The sequence below is a fragment of the Elephas maximus genome, chromosome 22 (genome assembly GCF_024166365.1).
Source record: "Elephas maximus indicus isolate mEleMax1 chromosome 22, mEleMax1 primary haplotype, whole genome shotgun sequence".
NCBI classification, from domain to species: domain Eukaryota; kingdom Metazoa; phylum Chordata; class Mammalia; order Proboscidea; family Elephantidae; genus Elephas; species Elephas maximus.
This window is the reverse complement of record NC_064840.1, coordinates 17,329,745-17,344,878: the sequence shown is the minus strand read 5'-3', so window position 1 is coordinate 17,344,878 and position 15,134 is coordinate 17,329,745. Positions and strand designations below refer to the sequence as shown.

The 15,134-nt window shown below is 42.6% G+C and overlaps 1 protein-coding gene across 10 annotated transcripts in view; it reads left to right on the top strand.

Moving 5' to 3' along the window:
* The first annotated feature begins 217 nt into the window (after positions 1 to 217).
* Positions 218 to 15,134, top strand: part of CIT (citron rho-interacting serine/threonine kinase) — a 174,246-nt gene continuing 159,329 nt past the window's right edge. For 7 of the 10 annotated variants that reach the window (XM_049866325.1, XM_049866327.1, XM_049866323.1 and 4 more), the window contains exons 1-2: positions 2,878 to 3,097; positions 7,749 to 7,890. In XM_049866325.1, the coding sequence (XP_049722282.1) occupies positions 2,963 to 3,097; positions 7,749 to 7,890 (277 nt within the window). In that variant the 5' untranslated portion in view covers positions 2,878 to 2,962. Of the gene's footprint in view, positions 263 to 1,253; positions 1,363 to 2,877; positions 3,098 to 7,748; positions 7,891 to 15,134 lie in introns of those variants that run through there. The other 3 variants (XM_049866326.1, XM_049866324.1, XM_049866320.1) reach the window with 1 other exon arrangement.

Sequence of the window (15,134 nt, the reverse complement as noted above, 5' to 3'; positions counted from 1 at the left end):
AACTCCCAGGCCAGCCCTGCCGGGTTTGGCGTTCCCCTTTTTCCATTGGTCACGAATCAAAGGAAGAACAATGTGGTTGGCTCTCCCTTTCGCTTCCTCCTGTACCTTTAAGAACTTGGGCGGGACCTGACTGAGACGCAGCTGTCCATCATAGGGACGGCACTCTGATTGGTCCATACACCGTGGACCCCGCCCGCGCAGTTCCAAGATTCAAACGCGGCGGCGGGCGACGCAGGGCGCGGACCTCCTGGGTCCGCTGAGCGTGAGTCTGCTTCCCGGTCCCACCTCACCCCACTTCGCGAGGCTGCCTCCCACCCACACCAACCTAGACCTCCTTCTCGCAGCGGGAAGGGCGGCATTCCTCTCCCAGGGCTGCCGGGGTCGTCCGGGAGGAGCTTCCCTGGCCGGGCGGGGCGCGTGCCCTTCCTCCCCAGGAGCCGAGGGGCCAGCCAGGTGGTGCCGGAAGTGGGTGGGGTCCTGCGTGTGTCTGCTCGGCTTTCTGTCAGCGTTACCTGCATACGGTGTAGTGGTGTCCACAGCTCCTTATCTGTGTGACTTGAGGGCAATTTCCTGAACTTTTCTGTGCTTCACTGTCTTCATACGCTCGGTAGTCACCCCATCACCTGTTCACCCCTCTTTCACCCTGCCCCGGCCCCTCTAGCCTCCCTGCAGTTGTTAGAGAAGGCCAGGTGCTGCTTCAGGACCATTGCCCTCGCTGTTGCCTCTGCCAGGGGTACCTTCCTTTCCCCAGTAGCGAGGCTTGCTACTCACCTTCTTCAGGTCTTTGTTCAAATGTTACCTTTTCGGTGAAGTCTACTCTGACAACACTGTTAAAAATTACGCTTCTCCCCTATCGCCTTTACCTTGCTCTTTTTTTTTTTTTTTTTAAACCTCATAGCAGTTATTACCTTCCAATATAGTATGTAATTTGCTTATTTCATTCATTCATCCATCCAATTTATTTATTAGTATGTACTAGGTGCCAGATTGTGTGTGGCATCCCTGCCCTTGTGGAGCTTACATACTGAGGGAGGCAGATGATAAGATAGTTAGTTGCTACAGTGAGTTAAAATCTTGTTGTTAACCTTCATCACCAGGCTGAGCTTGCTAAGCCCAGGTCAGTGTTCGATTTTCACTTCCCTATCCCTGATTTCTTGAGGGAGATTGGGGTTTCTTCAAGCCCTTCCTGCTCAAAACAGCAGGTGCCTTAGGGATTGTCAGTACACAACTGGCCTTTTCCAACCTCTCTTCAGCACCAGCGGGAAGATGTTGAAGTTCAAGTATGGAACGCGGAGTGCGCTGGATGCTGGTGCTGCCGAACCCATTGCCACCCGGGCCTCCAAGCTGAATCTTTTCTTCCAGGTAACCGGCTGCCCTGCCAGCTTTGCTCACTTGTCTTTGTGTCCTTAGCAGCTCTTTGTCACTTGCCTTTGCTTTTATTATAGGGTTGAGGCTAGTATTCTAGGAGAGAAAAAAATATTCTAGGAAAAATCCTATTTGATGGTTTATACAGAACCTGATTTATTTTTCATTCAAGGAAAGTTTACTTTTTAGATTAAAAAAAAAAAACCATTTTGATAAATGCACACAGCTGTATAACCCACATCTCTCTCAAGATGAACATTTCCTTCACCTGGCAAGTTTAATTTTAACTTTAAAACTTAAGGCCATGAGATTATTTCCAAGTAGACTTCTAATTCTTTTGTTTCACATAAAACTGGGAACTGTTGAAGTAGAACTCTGTTTAATGTATATGTCCTGACAAGTCAGAGGGTCAATATAGATAGTGGTGAAGATTTTGGTTTGAATCCTGGCCTCAGCAATTATTAGCTGTGTTAGTTTGGGAAGTCGTTTACCTTCTCTGAACCCACTTGCTATTCTTTAAAATAGAAGTTAAAGCACCTGTGTAATTCACAGGGCTGTTGTGAGGATTGAATGAGATGATCCATATAAAACACTGTGCTGTACTCTTGATAAGCCCATTTATAAGAGCTTGTTGTTGTATGCTGTTGAGTCAATTCTGACTAATAGCAACCCTGTAGGTAGCTATTGTTAATACTAAGTGTAGAAATAATATTAGTTATGAGTAATAATAAGTTTCTGTTCACTTAGTAGTAATGGTATTTAGTAAAGTATGTAGGATACCTGTATAATGATAAATAGTAATATGTTTTTGATAAAATATTTTTCAAGGTACTGACATTGGGGAATGTTCAAACAGATTAGAGTGGGAGCAAATCAAAGAGTTAAGGTTGTTCTGTGGGGATCACTTCCATCACCAGTTGAAGTCATGACATATTTTTCACAGTCTGTCTCTAATCTTAGCTACCTGAAACACCACTACCTTTTAGCCCCTTTATCATTTTACTCCCAAACTGCTCCAAGTTATTGGAAAACAATTGCTCGTTGCTATCATTTATTTTGTGCTTATAATGTGCGCAGTATGTAATAGCTATTTAAGGCTTCCAGTGTGCCAGGCACAGAGGCAAGCATGTTCCCCATCATCTGGGTTCAGTCTCTTGAGGTAGGGACTGTTCTCATTTACATTTTAAATAGGAGACTGAGGCATAGAGAGAGGCAAGGACTTGCCCAAGATCATGCAGCCTTACTCAGGTCAGCCAGTCTGATCCCAAAGCCTGGGTTGGTAACCACTGAACCACACTGCCAGCGTATGTCAGAGTTTATTAAGTGTATCTTCTATTCACATGCCAGTATAGCCACAATGATTGAGGATAAACCCACAATTCATCTCTTTTTCAGGTTCTCTGTATCCTTGCTGATCTTTCTAGATGTTCTGTCCATTGTTGAAAGGTATTTGATGTCCTACTGATACTACAGAACTGTCTGTATTTTCCTTCAGCTTTGTTAGACTTTGCTTTCTATATTTAGAGCCCCTAGTTAGATGTACCTGATCCAAGCCATGGTATTTTCAATTGACTCATATGCATGCAAAAGCTAGTCAATGAATAAGGAAGACTGGAGAAGAATTGATGCCTTTGCGTTATGGCCTTGGCAAAGAATATTGAATATACTACGGACTGCCAAAAGAACGAACAAATCTATCTTGGAAGAAGTACAGCCGGAATGCTCTTTAAAAGTAAGAATGGTGAGACTTCATCTAACATACTTTGGGCATGTTATCAGAGGGACCAGTCCTTGGAGAAGAACATCACGCATGGTAGAGGGTCACCGACAAAGAGGAAGACCCTCAAGGAGATGGAATGACACAGTGACTACAACAATGGGCTCAAGCAAAAAACGGTCATGAGGATGGCATAGGACCAGGCAGTGTTTCGTTGTTGTACATAGGGTTGCTATGAATTGGAACTGACTCAGCACCTAACAACAACAGTGTTAGATGCATGTATATTTATAATTGTTATATCCTCTTGATGAATTGACCCTTTATCATTACATAATGTCCTTCTTTGTCTCTTATAACAGATGTTGACTTAAAGTCTGTTTTCTCTGATATTAATTCTTGTCTCTTTAATGATGAGTTTCCTTCCCCTCCCAAGGCAAGCTGGTATTTAGAAGTGTGGTGTACACCTAGTGTTTGCCTTGTGTAAACAGCTACGGATACTGTTTCTGTCTCCATGCAATTACATGTTAATGAGGTTTGGATAGAGTATCCACTTTGTTTTCCATTCAGGGAAACAGTGCTTTTAGCCTGGGACTCAGTTTGTCTCGTTTCCTTCTAGTTTACAGTACTTTCCAATAAATTCTAGGCCAGTGGTTGGCAGACTGTCGGGTTTCCACAGCCAGCAAAATTTTACAAACCTGCTGGGCCAACATAGGTTTGCCAATTTTTTATTTTGCTAAGTATGGATGTAAAAAACAAAGAGGTAAAAAGAAAAACCTATTTGCATCTTTATTTCATTATTACTTTTTAAAAAAATTTATTTATTGTGCTTTAGGTGAAAGTTTACAAGGCAAGTCAGTCTGTCATACAAAAAGCCAAACACCCTGCCGGGTACTCCCAGCTGCTCTGCCCTTAATGAGACAGCACACTCCTCCTCTCCACCCTGTATTCCCTGTGTCCATTCAGCCAGCTCCTGTCCCCCTCTTCCTTCTCATCTTGCCAGCAGACAGGAGTTGCCCACATAGTCTCATGTGTCTACTTGAGCCGTGAAGTTCACTTCTCACCAGCATCATTGTGTATCTTATAGTCCAGGTCAGTCACTGTCTGTAGAGTTGGTTTCAGGAATGGTTCCAATCTTGGGCTATCAGAGGATCCAGATAGCATGACCATCAGGGTCCCTCTGGTCTCAATCAGACCATTAAGCCTGGTCTTTATGAGAATTTAAGATCTGCATCGCACTGTCCTCCTGCTCCATCAGGGATTCCCTGTTGTGTTCCCTGTCAGGGCAGTCATCGTTGGTAGCTGGGCACCATCTAGTTCTTTGGGTTTCAGGCTGGTGGAGTCTTTGATTTATGTGGCCCTTCCTGTGTCTTGGGCTCATATTTACCTTGTGTATTAGGTGTTCATTCTCCTTTGCTCCAGGTGTGTTAAGACCAATTTATGCATCTTAGATGGCTGCTTGTTAGTGTTTAAGATCCCAGACGCCTCTCACCAAAGTGGAATGCAGACCGTTTTCTTAATATATTTTGTTATACCAAATGACCCAGATGTCCCCTGAAACCGTGGTCCCCAGACCCCTGTCCCTGCTACTCTGGCCTTCGAAGCTTTTGGTTGTATTGGAGAAATTCTTTGCTTTTAGTTTAGTCCAGTTGTAGTACTATCCCTGTGTTTTGTGTTGCCCTTCCCTTCACCTAAAAAATTTTTTGTCTACTGTCTAGTTAGTGAATATCCCTCTCCCTCCCTCCCCACCCTTGTAACCATCAAAGAATATTTTCTTCTGTGTTTAAACTTTATCTGGAGTTCTTATAATAGTGGTCTTATACGATATTTGTCCTTTTGCAATTGACTTACTACAGATTCCGCCATTTTATGAAACGTTTCACAGATTCATCATTGTTTTTAATCATTGCGTAGTATTCTGTTGTGTGAATATGCCATAATTTATTTATCTATTCATCCATTGATGGGTACCTTGGTGGCTTCCAACCTTTTGCTATTGTAAACGGTGCTGCAGTGAACATGGGTGTGCATAGATATGTTCGTGTAAAGGCTCTTATTTCTCTAGGATGTATTCCAAGGAGTAGAATTGCTGGGTCATATGGTCGTTCTGTTGCTAGCCTTTTAAGGAAGCACTATCATTATTACTTCTTTATTTCATAAAGATAGGACATTTTAAGAAAACCAAGAGAGGGGGACACAGTCTCTGAATAGTGGACCATGCTTTCATTTGAGGACATTTGGCTTTATAAAAAAAGTCATGGGGTGCTCATTTTTTTCTCATTTCACTGCAGACTGTTGAATACTTTGTTAAGAATCAGTATATATTTGGGAACTGCTGCTCTTGTCTGTCTAAATTCATTGAAGAAGCAGCAGAAACAATCTTGTTATTTTTGAGTTAGTGGGAGAGCTGCGACTCAAGTGATAGATAAGGTGGCCTTGTGACCCAGTGCTTCCCAAACCTAGCTAAGGTCCGAATCTCTTGAGAAGCTTGTTAATAAAATATAATCTAAGCTACAACATGGAAAACTCTAATTTAATAGGTGGGACCAGAGAATTTTCTAGGTGATTCAAATGCAGGCTGTCTGTTACCCAGTGCAGCATAACAAACTACTACTAAGTTTAGCGGTTTAAAGCAACAGTGATTCAATTTTTTCTTAAGAACCTGTGGGTTAGCTGAACTCAACTGGGAGGTTCTTCTGCACCACCCTGTGGAAGTCAGCTGAGGTCATTCATGGGGCCACAATCAGCTGGGAGCTTAGCTGGGGCTAGGATATCTGGATGCTGACTGCTGGCCAAAGTGCTTCAGTGCTTCTCCACATGGCCTCTCTCCATGAGATCTTTCATCACTTGTTAGTCCAGTCCAGGAAGAGTTATACATTTTTTCTGTAAATAGTAAATACTCTAGGTTTCGTGGACCATATGGTGTCTGTTGCAGCTATTCAACTCTGCCATTGTAGCATCAAAGCAGCCATAGACAATATATGAATGAATGGGTGCGTCTGTGTTCCAATAAAACTTTATTTATAAAAACAGATGGTGGGCCAGAAATGGCTCATGGGCTGGCCATAGTTTGCTGAACTGTGGTGTAGCCCAAAGCAGAAGCTGCCAGACTTCTTAAGGGTTCCACCCAGAACTGCCACAATGTTACTTGTGTCACACTCTCTTGGTTGAAGTGAGTCACAAGGACATAGGTTCAAGGGAAGGGGAAATAGACTCTAGCTCTTGATGAGAGGGGTGGCATATGCATACAGGGATGGAGGAATTGTTGGTAGCCGTCTGTGCAGACAGACCTTTACACAATCCATGGCCTGGCTCATGAGAACCATTGCCTTAGGCCAGGAGTTGCAAATTCATGCCTTAGAGGGTCAGTCAGTAAGTATAAATGAATCCAGTGGACCAGGTAGAGGACTGAGAGTCAGGTTTATGGTGAACTGCAGAACACACTTGCCACCTAGAGGGGGCAGCGTTACTTGTTGTTAGGTGCCTTTGAGTAGAACTGCCCCATAACTATAATCCTTACAGGAGTGGATCTCTGGGTCTTTCTCCCATGGAGCCAATACTGCACAATCTTCCAGTTTTTCAAGAAAAGCCAGAAATCCCAATTTATATGTGAAATCTCCTGATTTTAAAATATTGGCAGATAATTCAAATTACAGGTAGTCCACAACTTACAATGGGGTTCTATTCCGACAATCGTTCAGAAGTCAGCTTTGACCTCTTTTTAAAGCTTTTGTTATTATCAGTATCTTCATAAATCTCATCTTTGAACATTTGAGAATGAGAACATCAACGAATTGCGTGTTGCAGCTTTGTATGTAGTACATATTACTAATAAGATGTATAAAAAACAAACAAAAAAACCAGATGGTCATAAGCAGTTTGCTGTAACTTGCTGTAACAAGTAGTCTGGGACTACTTGTATTTCGGAGCCCTAGTGGTGCGGTGGTTAAGAGCTATGGCTGCTAACCAGGAGGTTGGCAGTTTGAATCCACCAGCTGCTCCTTGGAAACCCTATAGGGCAGTTCTCTGTCCTATACAGTCGCTATGAGTTGGAATTGACTCGATGGCAATGAGTTTGTTTTGGTTTTGGTTACCTGTATTTCAGACACTACACACAGGTCAAACAAAACATGTCTGTGGGCAAGTTACAGTTTGTCGGTTTATAACTGTTGTTCTAGATCGTGAGTAAATGCAGCTTTATGATAAGCCTTATACTACAATGATTCAGTTTTCACTACTCTAGATAATTTGAATGAGTTAAAGGAACTGAAATTATACTGACAAACTTCTGGGCATGCCTGAAAGATATGACAATCGTTTCCTGTTGTCAAGACAGGAAAATATGTCATAAGCAGTGGAGTCCAGAGTGAATGTTCCTGTGCTCCTGAACTGTTAAGAATAAAGAGCCTTTTCTTATTAATTGGAGGTTGTGACGTTTTTCTTCCCAGATGCTTCCCATTTCTTCACGGTAATGGAATCATGCTAGTGATAACTTAATGACCATCAATTGAGGTTGCTTTAAAGATTAAAGCCACAGAATTGTGCTGTTAGCATGTGTCGTGAGCAGTTACTTGAGCTGGTGGCTTGTAATTTACTCTGCACGGATGTTATTGATCAAAGCTTTTCATTATTGACAGTGTCTCCATCTGCTGTTTTCTGTTTTTAGGGGAAACCTGCCTTTATGACTCAACAGCAGATGTCTCCTCTTTCCCGAGAAGGGATATTAGATGCCCTCTTTGTTCTCTTTGAAGAATGTAGTCAGCCTGCTCTGATGAAGATTAAGCACGTGAGCAACTTTGTCCGCAAGTGTAAGTTTGGGAAACTTTGTATTGAAAACTGCCGCTAGCAAAAACTGGAAGGATGCTGGAGGCAGGAAGATTTAGTAGTTGGTAGTAGTGGGTGAGAACTCTGCTCTAGAGTAAGACAAACCCAGGTGGAAGTCCAGGCTCCATCAGTTGTAGTTAGTTGGGAGACTGGATAAGTTGGGCCACTTCGTCGAAAGCAACAGAAACTTACCTCAAACTAAAACCCAGAAAACCAAACCCATCGAGTTGCTTCCGACTCGTAGTGATCCTACAGGACAGAGTAGAACTGCCCCACATGGTTTCCAAGGCTGTAAATCTTTATGGAAGCAGACTGCCACATCTTTCTCCTATGGAGTGGCTAGTGGGTTTGAACGAGCGCTTAACCATTGAACCATTAGGGCTCCTTACCTCAAACTAGCTTGGGCAAAAAAAGTGAATTTATTGGCTCATGAAACTGGGAAATCCATGAATGGATGAAGCTTCACACATGGCTGGTTTAGTGAATTAAATGATGTTGTCCCTTGGCCCTAATCCCTACCCTCACCCAGGGTGGACTTAGCCATTAGGCACAGTAGGCATAGTGCCTAGGGCCCAAGATATTTACTTTTAATGAGTTTAGCTTATTTTGATGAATTTATTTTAAACTAAGAAAAACGAATATAATAATGCATGGGTCGTATTCATCTTTTTGCCGATGTAGTTGTAAAATACAACTGTCGATATTGTTTTTTAATGGAAGGGGCCTAGAAAGGCAAAAGTACGCAGGGCATAAGGCGGCCTTGCTCTCACCCTGTTCTTGACTTTGCTTGACTTCCACAGGGTAAGATGCCCTAGCTTCATACTGTTTAATCTTTTCCCAGTGGTTTTCAACTGGGGGTGATTTTGTCCTACCGGGTCATTTGGCAATGTCTAGAGACATTTTTGATTGACACAACTTGGTGGGGTGGCGCTACTAGAATAGAGAGTGGAGGTGGGGGATGCTGAAAATCATTCTGCAATACACAGGACCAAACGAAAAACCAAAGCCGCAGCTGCTGAGTTGATTCTGACTCATAGGGACCCTATAGGATAGAGCAGGGATTCCAAGGAATGGCTGGTAGATTCGAACTGCCCTTTAGTTAGCAGCTGAACTCTTAACCGCTGCGCCAGCATGACTCCAACACACAGGACGGCCCCCTGCAATATAGAATTATCTGGCCCCAAATGGCAGTAATGTTGATGTCGAGAAACCTTCTCTTATACAACCTTGTTGTGTAACCAATCACTCTAAAATTTAGTGGCTCAAAACGACTCTCCTTCTGTGGGTTGCTTGGACTCAGCTGGTGGCTCCTGCTCCATGCTGTGCTGAGATTGCAGTCATCTGGGGCCCACCTGGGCTGGAATGTGCAAGATGGCTCACTCACAGGTCTGGTACCTTGGCTGTAAGGCTGGACTTGGTTGGGACTCCAGGACAACTTGGCCTCTCTTTCTCTCCATGAACCCTCAGTGCCTCTTGCTTTCCGCATGGCTTCTCTAGTGGTTTCTATGCCTCAAGGGTCAATAAACTGGGATACCTGTTTTATAAACAATGTTTTACTGGAGCCAGCTACTCTCATTTGTTTACATATTATCTATCGCTGTGTTTGAGCTACAGTGGTACTCTTGAGTGATGGCAACAGACATTGTATGACCTGCAAAGACTGAAATATTTGCCATCTGGCCCTTACAGAAAAAAGAAAAAGTCTGCTGACCCCTGATCTACATGGTTGGTCTCTTTAGCAGGCTAACTGGACTTCCTACATGACAGCTCAGGGTTTCCGAAGCCCCAAAGTGGAAGCTGCCAGGCTTTCTTAATGCTCGAGCTTAGAAGAGGCATAGGGTTTCTTTGGCTGGATTCTATTGTTTGAAGTGAGGCATAGGACCAGACCAGATTCCATGTGGGAGGGAATCATTTAAGGGTATGAGATCTGGGAGGCATGGGTCTGGAAGGCATGGGTCATTGGGCACTATCTTTGGAGTTTGCTTATCCCATCTACCACAACATTTTTTTTTTTTTCCAAAGGGTCAACAGTTCGAATCCACCAGGTGCTCCATGGAAACTCTGTGGGGCAGTTCTACTCTTTCCTATAGGGTTGCTGTCAGTCGGAATCGACTCAATGGCAGTGGGTTTTTTATACATATTTATGGACATGATGAATATATTTAGTCTTTGTTCTGTCATGTAATTTTTTTAAATAATTTTAAAAATTTTTGTTGTTGAGAATATACACAACAGAACATACACTAACATTTCTATGTGTACAGTTCAGTGAAATTGATTACATTCTTTGAATTGTGCAACCATTTTCACCTTCCTTTTCTGAGTTGTTCCTTGTCCATTAACATAAACCCACTGCCCCCTAAGTTTCCTGTCTAATCTTTCAAGTTGCCGTTGTCAATTTGAGTCTGTATAGACAGATCTTAAAAGAGCGCAATACTTAAGGCAGACATTCTTTACTAGTTAAGTTAAACTGTTTTTTGATTTTAAGAAGACTTTAGGATATATTTTTGGTTAAAGGTTTAAAGATTATCTCAGGGCAGTAGTTTTGGGGATTCATCCAGCCTCTATGGCTTGAGAAAGTCTGGATTCCACAAGAACTTGAAATTCTATTCTATACTTTACCTATTTTGATCAGGATTCTCCTATAGAATCTTTGATCAAAATGTTCAGTACTGTTAGCCAGGCAGCACCAGTTCTTCTGGTCTCATGGCAAAAGAGGGAGTTGTTCATGGAGGCAGTTAGCTGCACATTCCATTTCTTCTTCCTATTCCTGACTCCTCTTCCTCTGTTGCTCCAGGTAATAGAGACCAGTGGTTGTACCTTGGATGTCTACTGCCAGCACAAATTTTTCTCCCATTATCTATATTTAATCCCAACTCCGATTGGGTTTGCTTTGAGTCATTTGCCTATCCCTTGACCAGTCACTGGGCTGGGAGGTGAAGTATTGTGATTGGCTTTGTCTAGGTGCCCAGAGGACTCAGGGCACTGCGATTAATGGGACCTCATGAAATAGAGGATGTGAAGTGACCCAGAGGAGCTGGGGGTGCTGAGTAGATGTCATGAATTGTTTCCCCCCAAAATATGTGTCAACTTGGCTAGGCCATGATTCCCAGTATTGTGTGGTGGTTCTCCATTTTGTGATCTGATGCAATTATCCCCCGTTTTTTGATGTGTTATAAATCCTGACCTCTATATGTTAATGAGGCAGGATCAGTATGGGATGTGTCTTAAGTCACAACCCTATGAGAAGATGTGACTCAGGTCATAACCTTGCTTGAGTCACATCTTTTATCTTACAAAAGCTAAAAGGAGAGAGATGTGAGCAGAGGGAGGACAGGACTCACTATCACCAAGAAAGAAGAGCTGGAGCAGAGTGTCCTTTGGACCTGGGGTCTCTGCACTGAGGGCTTCCAAGAGGTGGGGAGATTTATGCCCATACTCGTGGAGATCTCCAAGGAACTTCGTGCCCACAGATATTGAAAGGAGACAAGGACCTTACCCCAAGGTGACAGAGAAAGCCCTCCCCTAGAGTTGGTGTCCTGAATTCAGATTTTTAGCCTCCTAAACTGTGGGAGTGCATTTCTGTTAAAGCCATCCACTTGTGATATTTCCGTTGTAGCAGCACTAGATAACGAAGACAGTAGACAAAGTCAGCTTATGTTCATTATGTGAACCTTATTAGTTCTCAGTTGCCTCATCTGTAAAATTCAGATACTCTACATCTACTGGTACATAATAGACCCTCAATAAATGTTACTCAGTAATGATAACCATAAGCCTCAACACCGTGTGAGGATTGAATGACTTAATGCCCAGACCAGGCATGTTACCTAGCACAGAGCAGACCCTCAATAAATGTTACCCAAAAAATGACAACTGTAAACCTCAACAACGTTTAATGCATTGTTAATTATCTTTAACTTTAAAATGTACTTGATGTATTTGACCATATTTTTTTGAGCATGTTCCCATTCTAGTTTCTCAAATATTTAAATTCTCCAGTGGGTGGATGAAAGGGAAAGAGAAATCATATGTTTACTGAACCATCCACAGGCACTTTCTTTAGTCTTGAACCTATCTTTTATTTACTTAAAAGCAGCACATATTCTGGAATCATTCAGTAACGAGGAGGCTAGGTGTAGTGGAACGCAGACTTTTTCACAGAACTGTCTTCCAGAGAACTGTTTCATGCTTTTAAAGTGGCTGCCCAGGGAGTATGGTTGAGAGGCTGATTGAAAAAGGGTGACTACATTAGTTTTTTTCATTTTTGAGTTTCTGTTTGTTAACATAAGCATTGTTTTTCCATATGAAGGAGGGTTCGACAGCTGCTACTACCCAAGTTTCTTGAGTTTCCCCATTGTGATGGAGATTTCCTTTGGGGCTGTTGGAGGAAATGGGACAGCATCTAGCCCCCAAGCGGTGCTTTGGGCAGAATTGCCCTGAAGTTCGAGCTGTGAGATGGAAGGAGACTAGCATATGGGAACGAGGGAAAGGGTTTTTGTCTTTCTTACGTTCTTATATCCCCATTGCCTAAAACAGTATCAGATGGATAGTGGCTCAAACTATTAATATGCCCGACTGCTAACAAAAAGGATGGAGGTTCAGGTCTACCCAGAGGCACCTTGGAAGAAAGGGCTGGTAATCTACTTCTAAAAAAAATCAACCATTTAAAACCCTATGGAGCACAGTTCTACTCTGACACACATGGGGTCGCCCTGAGTTGGAATAGCGTCTGGTACATAGTAGGTGCTGAATATATCTTTGTTTAATGGCCATATTGCTAAGTGAACTAAATAAGTCGCAAGACATTAAGCACAGTATGATATAATTTGTGTAAAAATAAACAGCAGGTGTGATGTTAGAACATGCACAGAGAAACGTTGATACTTGTCAAAGTTGAGCTCCTCTTGGTGATTTGACAGAGTAGCTAGAATTCTTTCCTCTTTCAGCTACATTCACCGTAGGCAGAAGCTTCTGTATGTTTACAACTTTAATACTGATGGGCAAATGGTAACTTTAAAAGTGGCTAAGCGTTCCACTGCTAACCATATGCTTGGCGGTTCGAACCCCCCAGCTGCTCCATGGGAGAAAGATGTGGCAGTCTGCTTCTGTAAAGATCTGCAGCCTTGGAAACCCTACAGAGCAATTCTACCTTGTGCTATAGGGTCCCCGTGAATCGGAAAAAACTCAATGGCAACATGCTTTTTTTTTTTTAATAGGATAACTTTTTTTTTTATGGGAAGTTTTTTTTTTTTCCCCTACTTGCAAGCATAATGCAAAGTTAAATATAAAAGATCAACCATCAGAATTCTACCCTCCAGAGAATACCATTGGCAACAGTTTGGTGTGCAGCATTCCAGTGTTTTTCTGTACTAAAAAAAAAAAAAAAAAAAATTATTATGGAAGTTTCTAAATATACCCAAAAGTAAAGAGAATAGTATAATGAACCCCTATGTACCCTTCAACTAGCTCCAGCAATTATTGACCCTTTTCCGTGCATATTCTAACATTATTATTTTTTAATTTTACACAAAATGGATCATAAGCGCATAATGTTTTACCACCAGCTTTGCTCACTTAGCAATATATTTCCCTGACTAATATTTATTGAATGTTTAGTATGTGCCAAGTTTCATTTTAGGTAATAATCAAAATAGACAAAAATACGTATCCTTGTGGAGACTGAGCTACCTTATTCTTTTTAACGTGTGCTTAATGATCTTTCGACATCCTGTCTGTCAGTTTGTTGTACCCTGATTGCTTGCATGTTGCTGTGGTGCTGGAAGCTATGCCACTAGTATTTCGAATACCGGCAGGGTCACCCATGGTGGACAGGTTTCAGTGGAGCTTCCAGACTAAGACAGACAGAGTAGGAAGAAAGGCCTTGTGACCTACTTCTAAAAATAAGCCTGTGAAAACCTTATGGGTCACAACAGAACATTGTCTGAGTTGGTCTTTGTCTCTACCTTAATATTCAGTACCCACTGAGCCCATGAGTGCTATAACTATACATCACCGGGAAGGATTTATCACTGGAGAAAGACATGTTTGGTAAAGTAGAGGGCCAGCGAGGGCAAAGAAGACCCTTGGTGAGGTGGATTGGCACGATAGCCACAACATTAGCAGTGCGATCACTGTGAACATCCTGGTGATCGTGGGAATGATGCTGGACTGGGCAGTGTTTCGTTCTGTTGTACATAGGGTTGCTGTGTATTGGACTCAACTTGATGGCAGCTGTCTATCTAATGGAAACCCTGGTGGCGTAGTGGTTAAGTGCTGTGGCTGCTAACCAAAGGGTCGGCAGTTCAAATCTGCCGGGTGCTCTTTGGAAACTCTATGGGGCAGTTCTACTCTGTCCAGTAGGGCCACTATGAGTCGTAATCGACTGGACAGCAATGGATTTGGTTTGGTTTGGTTTATCTGTCTATCTAATATTCTTTTGTATGGATGGCCTTACAGGTTGTTTCCACATGCCTGTTGATGGACTTTTAGATTGTTTCTGATCATTTTCCTTTTGCAGACAGTGCTCCTCATGAGCATCTTAGCATGTATCTTTTTTAAGGACATGTATTTCTCTGAAAGGTGAATTCCTAGAAGTTAAAATGTTGAATTACTGAATTTCAAAAAAATGGTAGCCATACACTCAGCTGTGTTGGCGTTTGCCTCCTAGGTCCAAACGTTTATCTCGTGTCTTAGGCTGGGTTCTCTAGAGAAGCAAATCCAGTGAAGTGTGTAAATATACATATATATAGTGAGATTTATATCAAGGAAGTGGCTCACACGGTGCAGAAGCTGGAAAGTCCCAAGTCTGTGGGTCAGGCTGGAGGCTTCTCCTGACTCACATAGCTGCAAGGGCTGGCGAACCAAAGATCAGCAGGTTAGACAGCAGGCTGTGGAGGCTGACGAATCGCAGCATCAGCAGGTATGCTGCTAGCGCAAGTCCCAAAAACTGGAGGTCAGATGAACAGGAGCCAGCTGCAAGATCCAGAGTGAGCAAAATCCAGCGAGCTTTACCAGAAAGTCTACCTATATTGGGTGCAGGCCACACCCCCAAGGAAACTCCCTTTCAGCTGATTGGCTGCTCATAACATCTTATCATGAAGGTGATTGGAGTGTATCAGATCTCATTATGGAGGTGATTATATCATTACAAAGCTGCCATACTTCATCATAACTGCCAAACCACTGAGAATCATGGCCCAGCCAAGTTGATACACAACCTTAGCCA